This window comes from Phyllobates terribilis, unplaced genomic scaffold (genome assembly GCF_046119375.1).
Source record: "Phyllobates terribilis strain yellow unplaced genomic scaffold, ASM4611937v1 Scaffold_1__5_contigs__length_1240528914, whole genome shotgun sequence".
Lineage (NCBI taxonomy): Eukaryota > Metazoa > Chordata > Amphibia > Anura > Dendrobatidae > Phyllobates > Phyllobates terribilis.
The window spans coordinates 723,496,434-723,523,350 of record NW_027362761.1 but is presented as its reverse complement, the minus strand read 5'-3'; the positions used below and the strand labels follow the sequence as shown (position 1 = coordinate 723,523,350).

At 48.9% G+C, this 26,917-nt stretch overlaps 1 protein-coding gene across 1 annotated transcript in view; it reads right to left on the bottom strand.

The window, feature by feature from the left end:
• The window catches only part of ATP8B3 (ATPase phospholipid transporting 8B3), a 1,018,530-nt gene that overhangs the window by 311,112 nt on the left and 680,501 nt on the right, over positions 1–26,917 (bottom strand). Inside the window, exon 20 of the mRNA XM_073686335.1 lies at positions 20,046–20,121. Within this exon, the coding sequence (XP_073542436.1) occupies positions 20,046–20,121 (76 nt within the window). The remainder of the gene's footprint in view (positions 1–20,045; positions 20,122–26,917) is intronic.

The window sequence follows — 26,917 nt, the reverse complement described above, 5'->3', positions numbered from 1 at the left end:
ATGCTTGCGCTCTGCAGTGTCTGGCTGTGACGGCATAAAGATGAGACGAGGTCATGTCCAATGAACTCAGCTCACCTCATGTACGTCACTGACAGCGTGGGAAAATTCTCCTGCACTGAGCGCTTCAGTGTGAGAATTTTCCCACGCTGTCAGTGACGTGCATGAGGTGAGCTGAGTTCATTGGACATGACCTCACCTCATGTATGTCACTGACAGCGTGGGAGAATTCTCACGCTGAAGCGCTGAGTGCAGGAGAATTTTCCCACGCTGTCAGTGACGTGCATGAGGTGAGCTGAGTTCATTGGACATGAACTCGGCTCATCTGGATGACGTCACAGAGAGACACTGAGGAGCGCAAGCATGCCTGCGCTTCTCAGTGTCTGCGGGATGACAGGCTGGATGGCAGCGTTCTGCTGCGGTCCAGCCTGTCATCTCGATGTAGCAGAGCTGGAGCTGTCCTGGGAACCATTGAAAGGTAAGGATGATGTTGCTTTATTATTTTTCTTTTATTGCAGGAGATCGTTGGCTTCAGCTGGAATGGGCGTGATGGTAAGTATGGTTTAATTTAGAACAATAAAGAATTGTGTGTTTATTTCAATTAAAGGACTTTATTCTGGGTGTTTGTGTTTTTCTTTAACTTTGACTATGGGGTTAGTAATGGGGGTGTCTTATAGACGCCTCTCCATTACTAACCTGGGCTTGATGTCATCTGGCATTATAAGCTGACATCAACCCCAGCCCTATTACCCCACTGCCACCGCTACAGGGCAGTGGGAAGAGCGAGGCTAAGTGCCAGAATTGGTGCATCCTATGGATGCGCCATTTCTGGGGCGGCTGACGGCTGGTGTTTCTAGCCTGGGAGGGGGCCAATATTCATGGCACCCTTCCTGGGCTATTAATATCAGCCCCCAGCTGTCTGCCTAGCCTGTGCTAGCTATTAAATTAGGGGGGACCCCACGTTATTTTTTTTGGGGGGTTCCCCCATTTTAATAGCTAGTAAAGGCTAGGTATTCAGCTGGGGGCTGATATTAGTAGCCTGGGAAGCTCCGTGGGTATTACCCCCTTCCCAGGCTTCAAACATTTGCCCCAGCTGTCTGCTTAACCTCCGCTAGAGCCTAAAATTAAGGGGAACCCCACGCCATTTTTTTTTTAAATAAATCCTTTATTTTAACACTAAATGACAAGTACAGTAACCAACACTATCACTGTGCTTCATATATATGTGACTGACATGTTTCTATCTATCTAATCTATGTGTGAAGCTCTATTCTGTCTGTTATAAATTGTCGGGTACAGATGCTGAATTGCCGGCCGGCTTTTTTAAAGAGACGGTGCACGAAAACACTAATATTTTTTTAAATAAATCCTTTACACTAAATGACAAGTACAGTAAGCAACACTGTCACAGTACTTCATATATATGTGACTGACATGTTTCTATCTATCTAATCTATGTGTGAAGCTCTATTCTGTCTATTATAAATTGTCGGGTACAGATGCTGAATTGCCGGCCGGCTTTCTTAAAGAGACGGTGCATGAAAACACTAATATTTTTTAAAATAAATCCTTTACACTAAATGACAAGTACAGTAAGCAACACTGTCACTGTACTTCATATATATGTGACTGACATGGTTCTATCTACCTAATCTATGTGTGAAGCTCTATTCTTTCTGTTGTAAATTGTCGGGTACCGGTGAATGCCGCTGATGAATTGCCGGCTTTTCATGTCATTCTACATTATTCTTAGTTGTTTTACTTCATGTAGAATTAACCTACAAGGAAAGAAAGGGTTTATTTTCATTCCGATATTTGTGTCCCATTGACTTGCATTGGTTTCCGGTATCGGAATCGGCGATATCCGATACTTTTTGGGTATCGGCCCGATCCAATCCGATACGATATTTCCTGATATCGGAAGGTATCGCTCAACACTACTTATATGTGATATCACTGCATTTATAAAAGTCTGGTAGGGAGGTATAAGAAAATGTAGCTATTATAGTCTATAATGCAACTGTTCACCTGTCTGTGTTTTTTTACAGGTCATGTGTTTGCAAAAAATTGAGACATCTCCATTTCTGATCTGAGTCATGGCTAAAAATCTATATGCAAGTCTAAAGATCCATGAAAATATTGATGTGCATTTGACTGATGTGCGTTTGATGTCCATTTTTAACATTGCAATGACTAAGAGAAGCTTTACAATTTTTTTTACATGCAAAACCCTAACTACTTCTTGTACTGCACATAGGCCAATAATGTCCAGGCAGTCCTCACTTTGCTCTGCACTAACATTCTAAAACGTCAATGCAAAGTTAACAACTTGAATGAGATTTTGCAGCTGTGTAGGCACTTCAAGATACAGCCAGACTCCTCACAGAGAAGGTAAACATGATTTGTTAGTGTTTTACCATCTTGATTTTTCTATACACAATGCTGAACCAGCTCTTCTGAATACAGATTAGGAAACACTGATGGTGCTTCCTCATCCAGATCCAGTGATCATGTGATCGCTGGGTGTAGGGAAAGAGTAGGAACTTCTTGGTCGGTGGAGACCCAGTCAGCACTGCTATTAAGGCTTTCCCCCTGTAACTGGAATGAAGATACCAGCCACATTCACAGAGGAAATCAGAAATAAAATGTATTAATGTGCTAAAACAGACTCAGTGTGCACATACTCTAAGAGAAAAAAAGAGACACTGTCAATCCGAATCATTATTTCCCGCCACGCCCCATAAAAAAATCTATGAATAAATTAATAAAAATATTGTCTATGAAAAGGGGAAAGCAATTTAAAATGTTTTCAGCTGTATTTTGTGGTCATTAAAATAAAATGTAAAAAATAGACAGTTTTTTCTTAGATTTTTTGCATTTTCCCCTGATATTACAAAAAAAGTAATAAAAAAATGACATCCAAATTATCATGAAAAAGGGCAGAAATTATTTGAATATATCTGAATGACAATTTTTTTTATATTTTTGACATTTTTTAAAATTAGCTTTAAAAAGGTTGTACGCAAAAAAACTAAATGTGCCTGGTCAGGAACACTGTAGATAAACACTAAAACACATGCCAAACAATGAATGAAAATCTGATCCAAAACGCTGTTTTTCTCACTTACTAGCAAACTGAGTTAGGCTTCAAATCAACTATTAAATGGAGTGGTAGGTCTCTCCAATGCCAGCTTCACACTTCTGTGTATTGCGGTCCCTAGCCAGACCACAATGCACGAACTGGCTGTGGCTCTCCAGATCCCAGATCCAATCATAGCAGGGTCATATATGTCTATGAGGTTGCCAGGTTCAGGTCTGGAGACCTGTGGCAAGTCTGTGCATTGTGGTTCGAGTATGGACTACAAATACCAATGTACGTATGATACCAGCCTTACAATGAGAGGTTAGTAAATTAGAGATTGTTTAGCTTAAAAAAACTAATCTCAGATGTAATCTCATTTAAATACTGCAATCTATCAGGATGCTCTAGCATTGCCAGGGGGGAGCAGGCATGCGATTTGCAAACATGCAGTCACGTGCCGACTATATGCTCTCAGCCTCGCTCAATACAAGTGAATTATAATAATTGTACTGACCAGCAGAATAGACCACTAGAATTATGATGATACGTCCCCTGATGAAGCTAGGGTGAAATGCACGTTGGGGCACCGAGGCCACATTGCTATCAAATCTTTCCACCATCATAGGATGTAAGTGCTCCTATTTACACATTTTGGGTCTATAATTTTCACTATGTTATATACTATAGACTGTAAGACATTAAGAACATGCCAATGGCGGCAGGCCACGCGACTGCTATGGGGCACGTGAACAGGGGGGCCCTGAAGCAGCGGGGGAACGAGGAGGATAGGTGAGTATTGTATTTACCCTATATACTCGAGTATAAGCCGAGTAAAGCCCCCCTCGGCTTATACTCGAGTATATAGAGATTCCGTTGGTGGATAGCGGGGGTTGCAGCGGCGGAGGAGCGGGGCACACGCAGTAGTTGCTACTGCAGCTACCACGTGTGCCCGCTGTTAAAGGGAAATTAATATTCACTCTTCTTCACTCCCATGGGCGTGGAGAAGAGGAAATATTCATTCTCTTTAGTAGCGGGCATGGAGGAGCGCTGAGTAGCAGCTCCTGCTGACAATGCCCGGTACTAAAGAGAATGCATATTCACTCTTCTCCATGCTCGTAGAGAGGAGTGAATATGCCGGCAGCAGCTCACCTCGGCATCTGAGAGCATGCGCTGCACAGATGCTGACTGACATGAGCTGCTGGCAGACAGGACGCAGCGCTGGAGCAGAGGTGAGAAAGGAAGGTGAGTATTAGTGTTTATTTTTATGTGTGTGCAGTGATGGGGCCATGCATACCAGGATTGGGGGATGAGGGGGCCACACATACCAGGATTGGGGGATGAGGGGGCCACGCATACCAGGATTGGCAGATGAGGGGACCATGCATACCAGGATTGGCAGATGAGGGGACCATGCATACCAGGATTGGGGGATGAGGGGGCCATACATACCAGGATTGGGGGATGAGGGTGTCATACATACCAGGATTGGAGATGAAGGTGCCATACATACCAGGATTGGGGGATGAGGGGGCCATACATACCAGGATTTGGGGATGAGGGGGCCATGCACACCATGTTGGGGATGAGGGGTGCCATACATACCAGGATTGGGGATCAGGGGGCCTTACATACCAGGATTGGAGATGAAGATGCCATACATACCAGGATTAGGGGATGAGGAGGTCATGCATACTAGGATTGGGGGATAAGGGGGCCATTCATACCAGGATGGGAATAAGGAGGCCATGCATACCAAGATTGGAGATGAGGGGTGCTATACATACCAGGCTTGGGAGATGAGGGGTGCCATACATACCAGAATTGGGAGATCAGGGGTGCCATACATACCAGCATTGGGGGGTGAGGGTGCCAAACATACTAGGATTGGGGGATGAGGGTGAAATATGTATCAGGATTGGGGGATGAGGGTGCCATACGTACCAGGATTGGGGGATGAGGGTTCCATACATACCAGGATTGGGGGATGAGGGGGCCATACATACCAGGATTGGGGGATGAGGGGGCCATGCATACCAGGATTGGGGGATGAGGGGGCCATGCATACCAGGATGGGGATGAGGAGGCCATGCATACCAAGATTGGAGATGAGGGGTGCCATAAACACCAGGCTTGGGAGATGAGGGGTGCCATACATACCAGGATTGGGGGATGAGGGTGCTATACATACCAGGATTGGAGATGAGGGTGCCATACATACCAGGATTGGGGGATGAGGGTGCCATACAGACCAGGATTGGGGGATGAGGGGCCATACATACCAGGATTGGGAGATGAGGGGTGCCATACATACCAGGATTGGGAGATGAGGGGTGCCATACATACCAAGATTGGAAGATGAGGGGTGCCATACATACCAGGATTGGGGGATGAGGGTGCTATACATACCAGGATTGGAGATGAGGGTGCCATACATACCAGGATTGGGAGATGAGGGTGCCAAACATACCAGGATTGGGGGATGAGGGTGCAATACGTACAAGGATTGGGGGATGAGGGTGCCATACATACCAGGATTGGGGGATGAGGGTGCCATACATACCAGGATTGGGGGATGAGGGTGCCATACAGACCAGGATTGGGGGATGAGGGGCCATACATACCAGGATTGGGGGATGAGGGGGCCATACATACCAGGATTGGGGGATGAGGGGACCATACATTCCAGGATTGGGGGATGAGGGGGCCATACATATCAGGATTGGGGGATGAGGAGGCCATGCATACCAGAATTGGGGGATGAGGGGATGAGGGGGCCATACATACCAGGATTAGGGGATGAGGGGGTCATACATACCAGGATTGGGGAATGAGAGGGCCATGCATACCAGGACTGAGGAATGAGGGGTGCCATACATACCAGGATTGGTGATGCGGCAGCAATGCAAACTAGGATGGGAAAATTTACCAGTAGCTGCTGCATTTCCCACCCTAGGCTTATACTCAAGTCAGTAAATTTTCCCAGTTTTTTGTGGTAAAATTAGGGGTCTTGGCTTAAACTCGGGTCGGCTTATTTAAAATATATGGTATTTTAAAATCGGTGAGTTTGTGGTGCCCATAATACTGCCGGACTGTGGGGTACATTATACTATATGGGGGCTGCATTTTACCCTATGAGGTGTGTAATATACTGCATGGAGGACTGTGGGGAGTGAATTATATTCTATGGAGGTCCATGGGAAGTTCATTATACTATATGGAGGATTATGGGGACGCAGCATACTATATGGAAGGCTATGTGGGGCCATTATAATATTTTGAGGGCTATGTGGAGCCATTATACTGTATGAAAGCAATTATACGGTGTGATGGTCTGTGTGGGGTCCATCATACTGTTTGGAGGGCTAGTGCAGGCCATTATACTGTATGTAGGCCCATTATACTGCATGGAGGGCTGTGTGGAGGTCAACAGTTGGGGGATCATACTGTGTTGGGGTCACCATACTTTGCCTTGGGTGTTAAGGAGGGGTACAGTAGGGTCATCATACTGTGCATGTGGAGGCTAATGTGGAGGAATGCACCGTTGGGGTACCATACTGTATTTGGGGGGCACTTTTATTGGCATCATTCTTTATGGGGGCAATGAAAGAGGAATCTAGTCCTTCAGCAGGAGTAAAATTGCTATGTAAAGGCTGGAAAGTTGTGAGATCTGCTCTTCTGTTACACAGACAAATATTTATTTATTTATTTATTTTTTGTTGAGGGCGGGCCGAATTAGAGCTTCTGCTATGGGGCCCAATGATTTCTATGTGTAACACCGGCACATGGAACTGTCAGATCAGCTACTGGTATACTGGGACTTACAGACACTAAGAAGAGCTTTGCAGCTGCTGTTAAACAGGGACCTACAGACATTAATCGTTTTTCCCCTGAGCTGCAGTGGACTACAATTCCCAGGGACCCTTGTCTCAGTCAGATGACACAGCCTGGAAGGATAGAAGGAGAGAGAGTGGATTGGAGGAGGAGGGACTTGGGGGAGGGAGCTGGGCAGGAAGTGAAAGTAAAAGTTCAGAGGAAAGAGAGCGTGGCAGCTTGCTGTGAGAGACGGAGCGCTGTGGATTTGTAGATTTGTATTCCTCTACGCTGCAGAGTGTTGCCGTCCCCTCTGATATACCCGTGCTGCTGGAGAGAGCGCGGCCTTGTCACCCTGTGAAGCAAGTGACATCAAGGACTCGGAGAGTTCTGCTGGCACTCCCACCATATAAAGGGCTGAATCCTGCCGCCCCCAACTGGTGTCCAGGGAAACATACGACTGTTTGAGACGCACCGTGAGTGCCCTTCTGAGACTTATGGTTCTACCAGCGCTATTTACAGTGAGTACACTACAACCCAGACTATTGACATTAATATTCATCTAAGTGCACCAACGGTTATAATTTGTGCGCCAACATCAGCGGCAACTAGGCCCCAACGTTTGGACTGAGTTAATACAAAAAAGGGAAAACCTGCTACGTTATATTTGCAGTGTCAGGGTAGAATTAGATTGTGATATGTATATGACTTTTACAGAGCACCGTTACTTGTATTGTATGTTATTTCTTTAAATCCATCTCATTTCTGCTACATAGCCATAAACCTGTTAAACAGTTTTACTCCTGTTCCGGGTGAGTGTGTACTGAGCTGTGGCAGGAGCTTCCCGAATCAGTCCCTGGCTGAAGATAACAGTCCTTCTGCAGTCCCAGTGAGAGCTCCAATCAAGATTCGGGTGGAGGCACTGCGCCCTAGAGAGGTGAGACCCCCCATAACACCCAGCGTACCGTGGTAGCCCTAAAGGGGTGTTACAGTGGAGGCACTGCTGAGATCCAGAACTAACACAGGAGTATTTACTATGGAGACTTTAACAGAGCAAGAAGTGTATTTGTGGTGTGAAGAGATGGATGTTACAGCTAAAGAAAGCTTTGCAGTGAGTGGTGAGCTCTGTGATGCGTCTGATGAAGAGATACTGAAAATAGTTAACCGACTCACTGAACTTGCCCACCCTAAAGTGGTCGACCGCAGGAAAGAAAAGGGGGGACAGTTACCCACAGCCCTGATCTCAACTGGGCAGATCTTGAGGAAAGAATACTTCCCATCCATGATAGCCGTGTCCCCAGAGTATGGTTGACAATGGAAGATCACTTGGCCTACGGAGTCCGAAGTTGAGACCCGGCAACAGGAATCAACCACTCAGCCTAGAAAGGCTAGTATATGTCCGCCCTCTACTCCACTTAGAGTCAATCCTGAAGAGACAGCGGCCCCTGCTGATGTGCTTATGACAGCTATGGAAAAGTTAGTCAGTCAGTTTGCAAAGATGCAGCCAGAAGGGAACTACCGTCATTTAAGAACTTTCTCGGGTGCCCTCCCCACCCCTGCTGGAGAAGAAGGATATGATACTTGGAGGGATGTCACTTTACTGTGCTTAGAAGAGTGGCAGTGCACTGATGCCGTAAAGAAGCAGAGAATAGTAGAAAGTTTGAAGAGTACTTGTAGCGTCGGCGTCCCTGCCTCCTGCCAGACAGGGACGCCGTTCCCCTCACCTCTCCGCTCCGTGCCCGGCGGCTTCCTCCCGCTCTGCTGGCAGTGCGCGCTGCTTCCCGGCCTCTGTGCTTAGGGCGCGCGCGCTCCCCCTCTCTTAAAGGGGCCGCGCGCGCCGCCCTAAGGAGTCCCCGGCCAATGGCCGGAGGGCCTCACCATATATAAGGCACCTCCTCCAAAATGAAGGTGCCCGAGCAAAGCCTTTCAACTCTGCTTCAGCCCTCAGGTCCCGTTACCAGTTACCTGCCAGTCACCTGCCAGATTCCTGTTTGATTCCTGTCTGATACCTGCCTGATATCTGCTTACCTGCTTGCTATCCTGTGGTCCGACAGTCTGCCTACTAGCACCTGCCAGTCTGTCTATGGATCAGTCCGCCTGCGGACCAGGAAGTACCTGCCAGATACCTGCCTGATACCTGCCTGCCTGCTAGCCTACCTGGAGGCTCTGCCGTCACTTGCCGTGACCACCTGCCTGTCCAGAGACTCTTGCCCGCTCACCTGGGAGCGCTCACCTGCTACCTGCCTGCTAGCCTACCTGGAGGCTCTGCCGTCACTTGCCGTGACCACCTGCCTGTCTAGAGACTCTTGCCCGCTCACCTGGGAGCGCTCACCTGCTACCTGCCTGCTAGCCTACCTGGAGGCTCTGCCGTCACTTGCCGTGACCACCAGCTTGTCCAGAGACTCTTGCCCGCTCACCTGGGAGCGCTCACCTGCTACCTGCCTGCTAGCCTATCTAGAGACTCTTTCCCTGCTGTCACTTGCCGTGACCACCTGCCCGTCTAGAGACTCTTTCCCCGCTGTCACTTGCCATGACCACCTGCCCGTCTAGAGACTCTTACCCTGCTGTCACTTGCCGTGACCATCCGCCTGTCAAGAGACTGTCCCCGTCACTTGCCGTGACCTCCTGCCCTTCTACCCAGAGACTGTCCCTGTCACTTGCCGTGACTACCTGCCCACCTTCCCTGGGAGCCACCCGCTTCCTTACAAGGACTGCCCCTTTGTATAGTTGCTCAGAGGTTCCACCTCCCAGACCCGTTACAGTTTGCTCGGGCCATGGAACCCGGTGGCACCCAAGCTCCCTTGCTCTGGGACCTATGTCATGAACTTTCCCGTCAGAGGTCCCAACAGGAGTCCATCCTGAGCCACCTGCGTAGTGTTAACTCCCGCCTGGACACACTGACTACCTCTTCGGGACCTGCTTCCAGTCGCATGACTCCTACCCCGGCAGCGTCGCTGCCCATCAATTCCATGGCATCTCTTCCCGGTCCCCGCCTCACCGCCCCACCTCGTTTTGGCGGAGATCCCGGTCAGGCACGAGGCTTCATTAACCTGTGCACTCTGCACTTCGAACTGTTGGCACACCAGTTTTCCACCGACCGAGCCAAAGTAGCCTTCATCATGTCCCATCTCACGCGGGAGGCACTGGCTTGGCTAAATCCTCTATGGGAGAGAGGAGACCCCTGGTGTCCAATCTGCCAGCCTTTCTCACGGCTTTTCGGAAGGTCTTCGACGAACCAGGACGGAGGACCTCATCCGCCTCATCTCTGCTACGCCTCCGCCAAGGAAGTCTCACCGTGGGCCAATATGCCATACGGTTCCGTACCCTTGCTTCGGAGCTTGCCTGGGATAACGATGCCCTGGTGTCCGTCTTCTGGGAGGGTCTGTCCGGCCGTATTAAAGATGAACTCACCGGTCGGGACATTCCTACCACTCTCGACGGCTTGATTACACTTGCCACCCGGATTGACATCCGGTTCCAGGAGCGCACCAAAGAGGTCACCCGTGAGAGGAGGTTTCCACGCCTTGTCCCTACCTTCCAGAGACCCGTCACTTCCTCCGTTACTCCCCCGGCGCACTCACCCGAGCCTATGCAGGTCGACCAGACCAAGATGGTCAAGACCCGTCAAGAATTACGCCGTGCCGAGGGGAGCTGCTTCTACTGTGGCAGTAAGGAGCACCGGATCCGTTCCTGTCCGGTGAGGTCGGGAAACGCCTGTGTCTAGGATCGTTCAGAGAGGTCGCCCTAGACAGAAATAAACCTTCTCCATCTCTAATGCTGTCGGTCTCTGTTATTTTGAACTGGCTCAACTTGACTCTGGAGCTGCCGGAAATCTCATTTCTCAGTCCCTGGTAGAGAAATACCGCATTCCCACCAAACCTCTGGCTGTACCCTTATCTGTCGCCGCCGTGGATGGGGGCCTCTTACCACATCCCATCCAACTCATCACCGAGTCCATAACTCTGCAGGTGGGAATGCTGCACTCTGAGAGCATCTGCTTCCATGTTCTGCCTGGGCTCTCTCACGCCCTCTTGCTAGGCCTACCTTGGCTCCAGAAACACGCACCCGTGCTTGATTGGCAGACCGGAGAAGTTCGTCGCTGGGGACAGCACTGCCATAAGACTTGTTTAGTTCCCGTTCATCCTGCTCGTCCTTCTCCTACCCCAGCCAATCTACCCGGCCTACCGGCTCCCTATTGGTCTTTTGCGGACGTCTTTAATAAAAAAGAAGCAGAGACATTACCCCTTCATAGACCATACGACTGCCCAATTGACCTGATGCCCGGCGCTACTCCTCCCCGTGGGCGTATTTACCCTTTGTCCGCTGCTGAGACCCGGTCCATGTCTGAATATATTGAGGAGAATCTGGCCCGGGGATTTATCCAGAAATCTACCTCCCCGGCGGGAGCAGGCTTCTTCTTCGTCAAAAAGAAGGACGGCTCACTCCGTCCCTGTATAGACTATAGAGGCCTTAACCCGATCACAGTGAAGAATAAATACCCCCTTCCGCTCATTCCTGAATTATTTGACCGTCTGAGGGGGGCTAGAATCTTCACCAAGCTGGACCTCCGTGGGGTGTATAATCTGGTCCGTATCCGTCAGGGGGATGAATGGAAGACGGCATTCAACACCAGGGATGGCCACTATGAATATCTTGTAATGCCCTTCGGTCTCTGTAACGCTCCCGCTGTCTTTCAAGAGTTGGTCAATGACATCTTCCGTGACCTTCTCTACTCCTGCATGGTGGTGTACCTGGACGACATCTTGGTCTTCTCTCCGCATCTTCTCACTCACCGGAGGGACGTTCGTCAGGTCCTGCTCAGGCTCAGGCAGAACCACCTCTATGCTAAATATGAGAAGTGCCTCTTTGAGCAGACCTCGCTTCCGTTTCTGGGCTACATAATCTCTCAGGCCAGCCTACAAATGGACCCTGAGAAACTGTCTGCCATCGAGAAGTGGCCCCGACCAGAGGGGTTGAAGGCTATTCAACGGTTCCTGGGCTTCGCCAACTACTACCACCTCTTTATTCCGCACTTCTCTTCCCAGACTGCCCCTATCTCGGCGCTCACCCGTAAGGGCACTAATCCCAGAGAATGGCCGCCCGAAGCAGAGGAGGCCTTCCTTTCTTTCAAACGAGCTTTTTCCTCCGCCCCTGTGCTGCATCGTCCGGACGGCAACAAACAATTCTTTCTAGAAGTCGACGCTTCCTCCTCCGGAGCCGGAGCAGTACTTACCCAAAAGTCGTCTTCCGGAAGAATGGTAACCTGCGGCTTCTTCTCCAAACTCTTCTCCTCATCTGAGCGCAACTATTCTATAGGAGACCGAGAATTGTTGGCCATTAAGCTGGCACTGGAGGAGTGGCATTACCTGCTCGAGGGGGCTCTTCACCCGGTAATAATTTACACGGACCACAAGAACTTGGCCTACCTCCAGAGTGCCCAGAGACTTAACCCGCGCCAAGCCCGGTGGTCCTTGTTCTTCGCCCGCTTTAATTTCATTCTACATTTTCGCCCGGCTGACAAAAACATCAAAGCTGATGCCTTATCCCGATCCTTTTTGGTCTCTGATCTTGAGGAGGAGCCTAAACACATCATCGACCCCGCCAAAGTAATGCAGGTGGCCCCCGTGAATCTAAATCGTCTTCCACCCGGCAAGACATTCGTAACTGTTCCTGATCGTGAGAAGGTTCTACACTGGGGACACTCGTCCAAGCTAGCTGGCCACGCTGGTCAGAAAAAGACCTTCCAGCTTATTTCCCGGCATTACTGGTGGCCTACCCTGCACAAGGACGTAATAGACTTTGTTTCAACCTGTGTGTCCTGCGCCCGCAACAAGGTTCCGAGACATCTGCCAGCTGGCGTCTCCTTCCTCTTCCTGTACCTGCTGCCCCGTGGCAGCATATAGCTATGGACTTTATAACGGACCTCCCTGTCTCTGCCGGTTGTACGGTCATATGGGTGGTCGCTGACCGCTTTTCCAAAATGGCTCACTTTATTCCCCTGCCGGGTCTCCCGTCTGCATCAGAGTTAGCTAAAGACTTTATCCATCATGTCTTCCGTCTACACGGTCTTCCTCTCCACATCGTATCCGACCGAGGGGTTCAGTTCACCTCTCGTTTTTGGCGAGCCATGTGTAAACTGCTGGGGTCACCTTGGACTTTTCTTCTGCATATCACCCACAGTCCAATGGCCAAGTAGAACGGATCAACCAAATTTTAACCAGTTACCTCCGGCACTTTGTTAATGCTCACCATTCCGACTGGGTGGATCTTTTACCGTGGGCCGAATTTTCTTACAATAATCACGAGGGCGAATCTTCCTCCAAATCCCCGTTTTTTGTAGTCTTCGGTCAGCATCCTCGGATCCCGTTTCCCGTCTCCACCTCGGTGGACAATCCGGCTGCGGAATCTCTCGTTAACGAATTTTCCTCCATTTGGGAAAGTACCAGATCCGCACTTCTTCAGTCATCCGAGCGGATGAAAAAACAGGCTGACAAAAGATGTCTGGATCCACTACAATCCCATCCTGGAGATAAGGTCTGGCTCTCGTCCAAGTATGTCCGGCTCAAGATTCCTTCCTACAAGTTAGGGCCTCGGTTCATCGGCCCACTGGAAGTTATCAAACAAATCAACCCGGTGGCCTATAAATTGAAACTCCCAGCCAACTTGCGGATTCCTAACTCCTTCCATGTATCTCTACTCAAACCCGTGGTACTTAACTCTTTTTCCAAGTCTACAGGTACGCCTCCTGCTCCGGTTTCCGCTGAAAACGAGTTTGAGGTAGAGAACATTCTGGCCACCAAAAGGGTAAGAGGAAAGTCCTTTTTTCTAGTGGATTGGAAGGGGTTTGGTCCTGAGGAGAGAACATGGGAGCCCCGGGAGAACATCCATGCCCCGCTCATCCTTGATAAATTTCTCTCTGGCCTAAAAAAGGGGGGACCTAAGGGGGGGGTACTGCAGCGTCGGCGTCCCTGCCTCCTGCCAGACAGGGACGCCGTTCCCCTCACCTCTCCGCTCCGTGCCCGGCGGCTTCCTCCCGCTCTGCTGGCTGCGCGCGCTGCTTCCCGGCCTCTGTGCTTAGGGCGCGCGCGCGCGCTCCCCCTCTCTTAAAGGGGCCGCGCGCGCCGCCCTAAGGAGTCCCCGGCCAATGGCCGGAGGGCCTCACCATATATAAGGCACCTCCTCCAAAATGGAGGTGCCCGAGCAATGTTGTTGCAAAGCCTTTCAACTCTGCTTCAGCCCTCAGGTTCCGTTACCAGTTACCTGCCAGTCACCTGCCAGATTCCAGTTTGATTCCTGTCTGATACCTGCCTGATATCTGCTTACCTGCTTGCTATCCTGTGGTCCGACAGTCTGCCTACCAGCACCTGCCAGTCTGCTATGGATCAGTCCGCCTGCAGACTAGGAAGTACCTGTCAGATACCGGCCTGATACCTGCCTGCCTGCTAGCCTACCTGGAGGCTCTGCCGTCACTTGCCGTGACCACCAGCCTGTCCAGAGATTATTGCCCGCTCACCTGGGAGCGCTCACCTGCTACCTGTCTGCTAGCCTACCTGGAGGCTCTGCCGTCACTTGCCGTGACCACCTGCCTGTCTAGAGACTCTTGCCCGCTCGCCTGGGAGTGCTCACCTGCTACCTGCCTGCTAGCCTACCTGGAGGCTCTGCCGTCACTTGCCGTGACCACGTGCCTGTCCAGAGACTCTTGCCCGCTCACCTGGGAGCGCTCACATGCTACCTGCCTGCTAGCTTATCTAGAGACTCTTTCCCTGCTGTCACTTGCCGTGACCACCTGCCCGTCTAGAGACTCTTTCCCCGCTGTTACTTGCCGTGACCATCCGCCTGTCAAGAGACTGTCCCCGTCACTTGCCGTGACCTCCTGCCCTTCTACCCAGAGACTGTCCCTGTCACTTGCCGTGACTACCTGCCTGCCTTCCCTGGGAGCCACCCGCTTCCTTACAAGGACTGCCCCTTTGTATAGTTGCTCAGAGGTTCCACCTCCCAGACCCGTTACAGTACTGCTATGGAAGTGGTGCAGGCTGCTTGGCGGAGCAAGCCACTAGCAACTTATCAAGATTATATGAGTGCTTTAGAAGATGCTTTTGGATCCCCTGAAGATGCTACTGATCTACTCTATAAACTCTGTACCACCTACCAACAACCAGATGAGAAGATGTCCGACTATCTATACCGACTAGATAAGCTGGTTCATAGAATAGTATCTAAAGGTGGAGTCAGCCCTAAAGAAGTTGATCACTGTCGTCTGGACCAAGTACTCAGAAGAGCTCTCACTCATGATCCAATTGCCCAGCGGATGAGGTCTTGTGATAGGGAGAAGATTCCTGGTTCTTTTCATGAGTTGCTTAAGGAAGTTCACAAGGAGGAGGTTATTTTGGCCGCAAGAGAGAAGACATCCCCTCGGGTGACAACTGTTGCCCTGAAGCCAGCAGCCGACTGCCGAGAGACAGAACTGTTGAAAGTCATCGAGAAACAGGGGGCGCATATTACACAATTGTTAAGTGCCCAGGCCAAGACAATACAGCAGCTACAAAGTGCTGCGGAGGTAGCCGAGAAGCAAACCCTGGCTTCAGGAAGAGAGAAAGATGACCTCTGTAGAGCAGAGAGTAGGAAACCAGAAGAGTTCTTTGTCTGTGGGAGTCCAGGCCAAATAGCTCGTCAGTGTCCGAAGAGGTGGAGCTCAAAGAACTCTTCACATCTTCCCCATCACCCTCAGAGGCAGTCGGGAAATGGGAAAGGGGGCCAGTAGAACCCCATACTGAGCCCCTGTCAGCAACTAAGACCTACTCTACCTCCCCATCAAATAGTACCTCATCGAAAACACTGCCTGAAGGGTTAGTGGGACCAGCCCCACATGTCCCCGCATGTATCAATGGTCAACCTTGTTCAGTGTTGCTGGAAGTGTCCATCATCTTCGAAGGATGGTATAAGAGATATTTATCCAATGTGCCTCTGAAACCGTTGTCTGGACTCGTGGTGTGTGGACTGAGTGAGCACAGCTACCCCTACCGAGGATACGTGTCCGTGACACTACGATTCCCAAAAACTGCTGTTGGAGTGGATAAAGAGATACCCATCATAGCGCTAATCTGCCCGGAGGTAGAGGCAGATGAGAGACCAACACCTGTCATAGTGGGAACAAATGCCAACATCTTCCGTACGTTAGCTCAGTGGTGTCGTGAAGTTGGGGGAGAAAATTACTCGCAGACCCTATCCATCCACCCAGTCTGTCTGGAAGCCTATGTGAGGATGGAGGAGGAGAAGAGGGAACTGCAGCCTGAAAGCTTTGACCCTTGTTTTGAAGGAAGTGAGCTGAAAAGAGAAGAGAGGGGGTTGGTCATCGATGGCATGATGATGCGGGGGGCAGCTTTCTCTTTAGGCGAATGGGACATGGGCCTCGCCCTAGGAGTAGAGCATCGCATTCGGTTGAAGGATCAAACGCCTTTCAGAGAGAGATCCCGAAGATTGGCCCCTGCGGATATTGAAGATGTCAGGCAGCATCTACGCGGTATGTTAGACACAGGAGTCATCATAGAGTCTAGTAGCCCCTATGCTTCCCCCATCGTGATAGCTCGAAAAAAAAATGGAGCTATTCGGATGTGTGTGGATTATCATACCTTGAACAAACGTACGGTTCCTGACCAGTACACTGTGCCCCGAATAGATGAAGCTTTGGATTGCCTGCAAGGGAGCCAATGGTTTTCTGTGTTAGATCTCCGGAGTGGCTACTATCAGATACCCATGTCAAAAGAAGATCAGGAGAAGACCGCTTTTATCTGCCCCATTGGGTTCTTCGAGTTTCAGAGACTACCTCAAGAATTGACAGGTGCTCCAGCCACTTTTCAGAGATGTATGGACAAAGTAGTGGGGGACATGCACTTACGTGAGGTCTTGGTTTATCTAGATGATCTTATTGTTTTTGGGAAGACTCTGGAAGAACACAACCAGCGGTTGTTCAAGGTGCTGGACAGGCTGAAGGAGGCTGGGTTGAAGTTGTCCCTTGAAAAGTGCCGGATTTGCCAGACGACTGTGAAATATGTGGGGCACATAGTCAGCAGAGAAGGAATTTCCACCGACCCCGCCAAAGTGGAGGCTTTGGTAAACTGGCCTAAGCCCACCAAGCTGAGGGAGCTTAGGTCCTTTTTAGGATTTTGTGGATACTACCGAAGATTTGTACCCCAGTACTCTCGGATTGCGAAGCCGTTAACTGCCCTTACCCAGGGGCATCCCCCTTCCGGCAGAACAGCCCACTCCTCAAGGTCAGGAAAGAGGGTCTACTTCCGAGTTAATAAACTTTTTGGGAAAAGATGGACATCTTTATGCGACGAGGCATTCGAGAAACTGAAGTCATGTTTGACCCAAACTCCAGTGTTGGCCTATGCAGACCCCAGTAAACCATATGTGTTACATGTAGATGCTTCTCTCGACAGACTAGGAGGGATTCCCTATCAGGACCATGATGGCTGTCTACGTCCCGTTTACTGCATTAGTTGAGGATTGACTCCCAGTGAACGCAACTACCCAGCTCACAAATTGGAGTTTCTGGCTTTGAAATGGGCTGTAGTGGACACGCTGCATGACTATGGGGTACACTTCGTGGTTCATACCGACAACAATCCATTAACATACGTGAGAACCACCGCAAAACTGGATGCCACGGGGTACCGGTGGCATGCCGCACTCTCTTTGTATGATTTCAGCTTAAAGTATCGGTTGGGGATCAGTAACATTGATGCAGACACACTCTCTTGCCTGCCTAGGGAACCTTTAAATGAGGAAGAAGAAGGAGGATGGATAGAGGTCCATGCCCCTGAGGTGAAGACTCTGTGCCATAGACATCAAACTAATGCCCTCCCTATGCAGTGCTGTGCTAAATTCTTAGGAGTATCCAATGAAGCGCTCCCGTTGTTGTACTGCCGAGTGACAAATGTGAATTCAGACTCTCTCCCTCAACTGACTCTTAATCAGAAAGTCAGAAAGGCGCAGCAGGAGGATCGATCAGTGGGGGTAGTCCGATGGTGGGTTAAGAGGGGCTGGAGGCCTGAAGAGAATGCATTAAGAACAGAGGAGTCTGTCCTGCTGACTCAGCAGCTAGAGTCTCTAGTAGTAAGAAATGGACTACTATACCAGGAGGCGAAGTGCTAGAAGGGAGGAGTCCGCAGACAGCTGGTGTTACCCACCCGATTTCGGAGGATGGTCATGAAGTCCCTGCATGATGACCATGGACATCTTGGCATCGAGAAGACCATGAGTCTTGTGGTCGACCGATTTTACTGGCCTCGCATGGAAGCAGATATTGAAGATTACTGCAAATCATGCTCCCGGTGTGTGTTGAGAAAAACCTTGCCCCCCCTTGTGAACATTACCAGTGATGGCCCACTTGAGCTAGTGTGCATTGATTTCCTCTCCATCGAGTCTGATGAAAGCGATGTCAGTAATGTGTTAGTGGTCACTGACCATTTCACCCGATATGCCCAAGCCTACCCCACTAAAAGATCAAAGGGCAATTACTGTGGCAAAAACACTATGGGAGAAGTTCTTCGTACATTACGGGCTGCCTGCCCGCATCCATACCGATCAAGGAAGAGATTTCGAAAGTAGACTAATCAAGGAGCTATGCGCTCTGTATGGGATCAAGAAATCCAGAACCACACCATATCACCCCCAAGGGGACCCTCAACCTGAGAGATTCAATCGTACCCTTCTGAACATGTTAGGTACTTTGGATCCCAGGAAGAAGGGACACTGGAGCAGGCATGTGAGCCAGTTGGTTCATGCCTACAATTGCACCACGAATGAGTCAACTGGATACTCTCCTTATTTCCTCATGTTTGGAAGAAAAGCCCGACTACCAGTGGATATTAGTTTTGGGACATCCATTGACCGTTCTAATGGGAAGATCTACTTAAAATATGTGTCCCAGCTAAAAGAAGATTTGACAAAAGCTTACAGATTGGCAGAGCAGGCCTCTGGTCGGTCAGGGAAGCGCAATAAGACTCGCTACGACTGTAGGGTTCCAGAACAAGTTTTACTACCTGGAGATAGAGTCCTTATCCAATTTCTGGGCCTTCCTGGGAAGCACAAGCTTGCTGATCGGTGGTGTCCTGACCCTTATGTGGTGATGGTTTAAACACTAATATGCACAAAGCACTTTACAGCTATTGGAAGGTACCCTAAATAATCTATTTTACTATGTTATGCATGTATGGTCCTCCATTGCATTACTCTGCTTTTTAATGTTACTAGTTTATTTACTGTGTTTCGATTTATTACAATAAAGGATTTTATTTTATGGGACATCAGTGCACCATTGATTTGTTCATTTGGTGGTATTATCTATAATTATGATGAACCTTTCGCAATTGTAAACATGCATCATCCAGGTTGGGGACCTTTCAGGAGTTTTTCTCCCTCCCTGTGCTTAATTCCTGCACCTCTGATTTAAAGATACCTGTAGTACATTATTCTATACTTATAATTTGTACAAGGTATTATGTCTCATCCTCTTAGGCTAAGGCTACATGGTGACTTTAGCTGTGCAACTTGTCACACAACCAAGATTCTCTCAGTGCCGCTGTTAAATCGTAGTGCAATAAAAGTGAAGGGGGTCGCATTGTGAGCCTCAGTGTGCAACAAGCAAGTCACAAGAGGTCCAACCTCATCAAATTATTTGCAACTAACTTGTAGCATTACCATTGGGGTCGCAGTGTGAGCACTTTCTGTTGTATTGAGATGCGATATGGAGACTATGTATTATCACCTCCAATCTACCTCATACATGTTCTTAGTTTTTATTCAAAGAAATGGATTATGCTTAAGAATTAATGTTTTATCCTTATGATGTGTTATCATTGTTAAATCACATGTGGGTTCGACACCCAAAACCGCCACTGATCTGCTGTTATCAGCTCTGGCAGGGGCCAAACGTAAATAGTGAATGAAGCCAGAACAGCACAGCTCCTTATAGTTGCCGGTCTCTGGTAATGCAGCTCAGCCCGTATTCACTTCAATAGGATAAGTCATAAAAATTGAAAGCCTTTAGAACTCCTTTCATGCAAATTGTATTATATAATATCATAACAAATTCTATATAAGTTTAATTAACATTCAAATAGCCAGAGATTAAAAAGCATTAAAATATTACCAGATTTGCTGTTCATTCAGAATTTCCATGTCATCAGTTAGCAGTCGGCACGAGAAACCAATGTTGATTGCAGTTTCTGTTCAAAAAGTAGTATTTTAAAATCATGTTAGGAATTTAATTGTATAGAATATTTTTTATTTTCCCTTGCGTGTGGAATCCCATTTGGAAATTACCCTGCCATGTTTAGGTCCAATGTGTCTATAGACTATTATTAGTTAAAAAGATACAAAAGGTTGTCCTTTTTGCATAGATTTGGTCATTATTAGTGTTGAGCATTCCGATACTGAAATATCGGGTATCGGCCGATATTCACTGTATCGGAATTCCGATACTTAATTCCGATACTTTTATAATATCGAATACCGGAATCGGAAGTTCCCATAATGCCTGCGCTCTGCAGTGTCTCTGAAGGATGACAAGCTGGATGGCAGCGCTCAGCTGCGATCCAGCTTGTCATCAGAATGCCATCCCAGCGTGGGAGAATTCTCCTGATTGTTTAAAAGCCGGCGCGCGGTAAAAAGCCGCCGGCTTTTAAACAATCACGCAGCCCCATACTGCTTCCCCGCAGCCTCCCACCCCGATCCTCCGCTCCCCTCGCCACCTCCCATCCCGATCGTAAATTAGGACCGGGCGGGGAGCACAGCACCAAGGAGCGAAGGACCCGGGCGGGGAAGCCGGCAGTGAAAAGACTTCACCGCCGGCTTTCCCGTTCTGTGCTGCGCTTTCCCGCCGGTTATTTCAAATGAACAGCTGAGGTATCAGGTGATGCCGATCAGCTGTTCATTTGAAGTAGCCGCGGTGCCCTCAGAGGGTTCATGTGAGTTCATGCTTGACTGCATGAACTCACATCAACTTTCCCACGGCCGCACAGGTCAGCCTCACCTCCCGGACCCGTCATGATTAGTGTGTGTGCGGGGTGTGTGTGTGCGGGTGTGTGTGTGTGCGGGGTGTGTGTGCGGGGTGTCTGTGCGATGTGTGCGGGGTGTGTGTGCGGGGTGTCTGTGCGATGTGTGCGGGTGTGTGTGCGGGTGTGTGTGTGTGCGGGTGTGTGTGTGTGCGGGTGTGTGTGCGGGGTGTGTGTGCGGGGTGTCTGTGCGATGTGTGCGGGGTGTGTGTGCGGGGTGTCTGTGCGATGTGTGCGGGTGTGTGTGCGGGCAGACATAGGCCGATGTGACACTACTACTCCCATCGGCCTATGTCTGTCCCCCGTCCACTCCTGCCAGCAGGATCAGCTCGATGGGAGCAGTAGTTCCCATCAGCCTGATCCTGCTATTTAAATTGCCCTACTGTGTCCCCAATAAATGTTAGATACATGTCATTGGTGGCCAGTGGTTACCTACAATAAATTAGTTCATACATTACCTGTCCCCGCCGATCGCCACCTAAAATAAAGTAAAAAATAAAAAACTACACCTATACTCACCAAGACACCTAATTCCCCGAAGCCATCGATCTCCTGTAATAAAATATAAAATAATAAACCACAACCTTATCCTTACCCCTCCGTAGCAGTCCACGAGTGTCCCACGAAGATCTCCAGTTCAGAGCAGCCACATAGAATGTGACCGCTCTGAACCGCTGCCGCCGCTAGAATGACGGGGCCGTAAGGGTTCACCGGAGTTCAGGCAGCGCTGCTCCGGTTAGCTCCTTTACGGCACTGCTGTATCGTGAGAAATTCCCACGGTACAGCACTGCCGTAAAGGAGGTCTCCGGAGCTGCGCTGCCTGAATGCACTCCGGTGACCTCAGTCAGTGGCTCCCGCTGCCGGGAGCGGACGTGTTCCCGGCAGCGTGAGCTTACAGCAGCCATGCACAGCTGTCACCATCTCCAGATGTGACAGCTGTGCATGGGAGATCAGCGCAGGAACGTGGACAGGTAACTATTTTTTTTTTAGTAAACTAAGAATTAAATAAAATGGTGTTTTATTTCAAATAAATTATTTTTTTCTGGGTGTAGTGTGTTTTTTCTTTTTAACACTTTGTAGGTTAGTAATGGGGGTGTCATATAGACGGCCATCATTACTAACCTGGGCTTCATGGCAGCTGGCGCTGACATGAACCCCACCACTATTACCCCCTGCCACCGCACCAGGGCAGCGTGGAAGAGCGAGGCTAAGTGCCAGAATTGGCGCATCCTATGGATGCGCCATTTCTGGGGCGGCTGACGGCTGGTGTTTCTAGCCTGGGAGGGGGCCAATATTCATGGCACCCTTCCTGAGCTATTAATATCAGCCCCCAGCTGTCTGCCTAGCCTTTGCTAGCTATTAAAATAGAGGGGACCCCACGTCATTTTTTTTTGGGGGGTCCCCCATTTTAATAGCTAGTAAAGGCTAGGTATTCAGCTGGGGGCTGATATTAGTAGCCTGGGAAGCTCCGTGGGTTTTACCCCCTTCCCAGGCTTCAAACATCTGCCCCAGCCGTCTGCTTAACCTCCGCTAGAGACTAAAATTATGGGGGATCCCATGCCATTTTTTTTTTAAATAAATCCTTTATTTTAACACTAAATGACATTTGAGGACTTAATAAAGATGCAGTCCCTAAATTATTATTTATTTTTTAATAAATTTTTCCCAAAACTTTTGACGTGGGCTTCGCCATATTTTTGTATGCCAGCCAGGTACAGCATCCAGCTTCTATGAACGCGCCATTTTCCGGGGCGGCCGCGGACTGCAATTTTCAGCGGGGGGGGGAGGGCAAAAAGCTTGGGCCTCCCTGCGCTGCAGATTCCATCCCCCAGCTGCCTAGTTGTACCTGGCTGGACACAAAAATAAGGAGAAGCTCCACGTTTTTTTTTTTTTAATTATTTCATGAAATTCATGGAATAATTAAGAAAAAAAGGGCTTCCCTATATTGTTGTGTCCGGCTAGGTACAAATAGGCAGCTGGTGGTTGGGGGCAGCCCATTCCTGCCTGCTGTACCTGGCTGGACACAAATATAGTGTGAAGCCCCACGTCAATTTTTTTTAAATTATTTCAGGAAATTCATGAAATAATTAAAAAAAAATTATGTGGGGCTTCGCCCTATAATTGTGTCCAGCCAGGTACAGCAGGCAGGAACGGGCTGCCCCCAACCACCAGCTGCCTATTTGTACCTAGCCGGACACAACAATATAGGGAAGCCCTTTTTTTCTTAATTATTCCATGAATTTCATGAAATAATTAAAAAAAAAAATGTGTGGCGCTTCGCCCTATTTTTGTGTCCAGCCAGGTACAACTAGGCAGCTGGGGGCTGGAATCTGCAGCGCAGGGAGACCCAAGCTTTCTGGGTCCCACCCGCTGCAAATTGCAGTCCGCAGCCGCCCCGGAAAATGGCGCGTTCATAGAAGCGCCATCTTCTGGCGCTGTACCCAACTCATCCAGGGCCCTGGTGCGGTGGCTCACTGGGTAATAAAGGGGTTAAGGCCAGCTTGGCATTATCAGCTGGCCCTAAGCCCGAAATTCATGGGGTCACGCCAATATTAGACATGACCGCCATGAATTTCTAGTAAAGTATTTAAAAAAAACACAAACACCCAGAAAAAAGTCCTTTAATTGAAATAAAGACACAATTCTTTATTGTTCTAAATTAAACCATACTTACCGCCACACCCATTCCAGCTGAAGCCAACGATCTCCTGCAATAAAAGTAAAATAATAAAGCAACCTCATCCTTACCTTTCCATGGTTCCCAGGACAGCTTCAGCTCTGCTACATCGAGATGACAGGCTGGACCGCAGCAGAACGCTGCCATCCAGCCTGTCATCCCGCGGACACTGAGAAGCGCAGGCATGCTTGCGCTCCTCAGTGTCTTTCTGTGACGTCATCCAGATGAGCCGAGGTCATGTCCAATGAACTCAGCTCACCTCATGCACGTCACTGACAGCGTGGGAAAATTCTCCTGCACTCAGCGCTTCAGCGTGAGAATTCTCCCACGCTGTCAGTGACGTGCATGAGGTGCGCCGAGTTCATGGGACATGACCTCACCTCATGCACGTCACTGACAGCGTGGGAAAATTCTCACGCTGAAGCGCTGAGTGCAGGAGAATTCTCCCACGCTGTCAGTGACGTACATGAGGTGAGCCGAGTTCATTGTCGGCTCATCTGGATGCCGTCACAGCCAGACACTGAGGAGTGGAAGTATGCCTGCGCTTCTCAGTGTCTGCGGGATGACAGGCTGGATGGCAGCGTTCTGCTGCGGTCCAGCCTGTCATCTCGATGTAGCAGAGCTGGAGCCGTCGTGGGAGCCATGGAAAGGTAAGGATGAGGTTGCTTTATTATTTTTCTTTTATTGCAGGAGATCGTTGGCTTCAGCTGGAATGGGCGTGATGGTAAGTATGGTTTAATTTAGAACAATAAAGAATTGTGTGTTTATTTCAATTAAAGGACTTTTTTCTGGGTGTTTGTGTTTTTTTTAAATACTTTACTAGAAATTCATGGTGGTCATGTCTAATATTGGCGTGACCCCATGAATTTCGGGCTTAGGGCCAGCTGATAATGCCAAGCTGGCCTTAACCCCTTTATTACCCAGTGAGCCACCGCATCAGGGCCCTGGATGAGTTGGGTACAGCGCCAGAAGATGGCGCTTCTATGAACGCGCCATTTTCCGGGGCGGCTGCGGACTGCAATTTGCAGCGGGTGGGGCCCAGAAAGCTTGGGCCTCCCTGCGCTGCAGATTCCAGCCCCCAGCTGCCTAGTTGTACCTGGCTGGACACAAAAATAGGGCGAAGCTCCACGTTTTTTTTTTTTTAAATTCATGAAATTCATGGAATAATTCAGAAAAAAAGGGCTTCCCTATATTGTTGTGTCCGGCTAGGTACAAATAGGCTGCTGGTGGTTGGGGGCAGCCCGTTCCTGCCTGCTGTACCTGACTGGACACAAATATAGGGCGAAGCCCCACATCAATTTTTTTAAATTATTTCATGAATTTCCTGAAATGATTTAAAAAAAATTGACGTGGGGCTTCGCACTATATTTGTGTCCAGCCAGGTACAGCAGGCAGGAACGGGCTGCCCCCAACCACCAGCTGCCTATTTGTACCTGGTTGGACACAACAATATAGGGAAGCCCTTTTTTTCTTAATTATTTCATGAATTTCATGAAATAATTAAAAAAAAAAAATACGTGAAGCTTCTCCCTATTTTTGTGTCCAGCCAGGTACAACTAGGCAGCTGGGGGATGGAATCTGCAGCGCAGGGAGGCCCAAGCTTTCTGCCCCCCCCCCTCCCCCCGCTGAAAATTGCAGTGCGCAGCCACCCCGGAAAATGGCGCGTTCATAGAAGCTGGATGCTGTACCTGGCTGGCATACAAAAATATGGCGAAGCCCACGTCAAAAGTTTTGGGAAAAATTAATTAAAAAATAAATAATAATTTAGGGACTGCATCTTTATTAACTCCTCAAATGTCATTTAGTGTTAAAATAAAGGACTTATTTTAAAAAAAATTGACGTGGGGCTTCGCCCTATATTTGTGTCCAGCCAGGTACAGCAGGCAGGAACAGGCTGCCCCCAACCACCAGCTGCCTATTTGTACCTGGCCGGACACAACAATATAGGGAAGCCCTTTTTTAAAAAAATTATTTCATGAAATAATTAAAAAAAAATTGACGTGGGGCTTCGCACTATATTTGTGTCCAGCCAGGTACAGCAGGCAGGAATGGGCTGCCCCCAACCACCAGCTGCCTATTTGTACCTGGTTGGACACAACAATATAGGGAAGCCCTTTTTTTCTTAATTATTCCATGAATTTCATGAAATAATTTTAAAAAAAAATGCGTGGGGCTTCGCCCTATTTTTGTGCCCAGCCAGATACAACTAGGCAGCTGGGGGCTGGAATCCGCAGCGCAGGGAGACCCAAGCTTTCTGGGCCACCCCCGCTGCAAATTGCAGTCCGCAGCCACCCCAGAAAATGGCGCGTTCATAGAAGCGCCATCTTCTGGCGCTGTACCCAACTCATCCAGGGCCCTGGTGCGGTGGCTCACTGGGTAATAAAGGGGTTAAGGCCAGCTTGGCATTATCAGCTGGCCCTAAGCCCAAAATTCATGGGGTCACGCCAATATTAGACATGACCACCATGAATTTCTAGTAAAGTATTTAAAAAAACACAACACCCAGAAAAAAGTCCTTTAATTGAAATAAACACACAATTCTTTATTGTTCTAAATTAAACCATACTTACCATCACGCCCATTCCAGCTGAAGCCAACGATCTCCTGCAATAAAAGTAAAATAATAAAGCAACCTCATCCTTACCTTTCCATGGCTCCCACGACAGCTTCAGCTCTGCTACATCGAGATGACAGGCTGGACCGCAGCAGAACGCTGCCATCCATCCTGTCATCCCGCAGACACTGAGAAGCGCAGGCATACTTCCACTCCTCAGTGTCTGGCTGTGACGGCATCCAGATGAGCCGAGGTCATGTCCAATGAACTCCGCTCACTTCATGTACGTCACTGACAGCGTGGGAAAATTCTCCTGCACTCAGCACTTCAGCGTGAGAATTTTCCCACGCTGTCAGTGACGTGCATGAGGTGAGCTGAGTTCATTGGTAGTGTTGAGCGATACCTTCCGATATCAGGAAATATCGTATCGGATTGGATCGGGCCGATACCCAAAAAGTATCGGATATCGCCGATTCCGATACCGGAAACCAATGCAAGTCAATGGGACACAAATATCGGAATGAAAATAAACCCTTTCTTTCCTTGTAGGTTAATTCTACATGAAGTAAAACAACTAAGAATAATGTAGAATGACATGAAAAGCCGGCAATTCATCAGCGGCATTCACCGGTACCCGACAATTTACAACAGAAAGAATAGAGCTTCACACATAGATTAGATAGATAGAAACATGTCAGTCACATATATATGAAGTACAGTGACAGTGTTGCTTACTG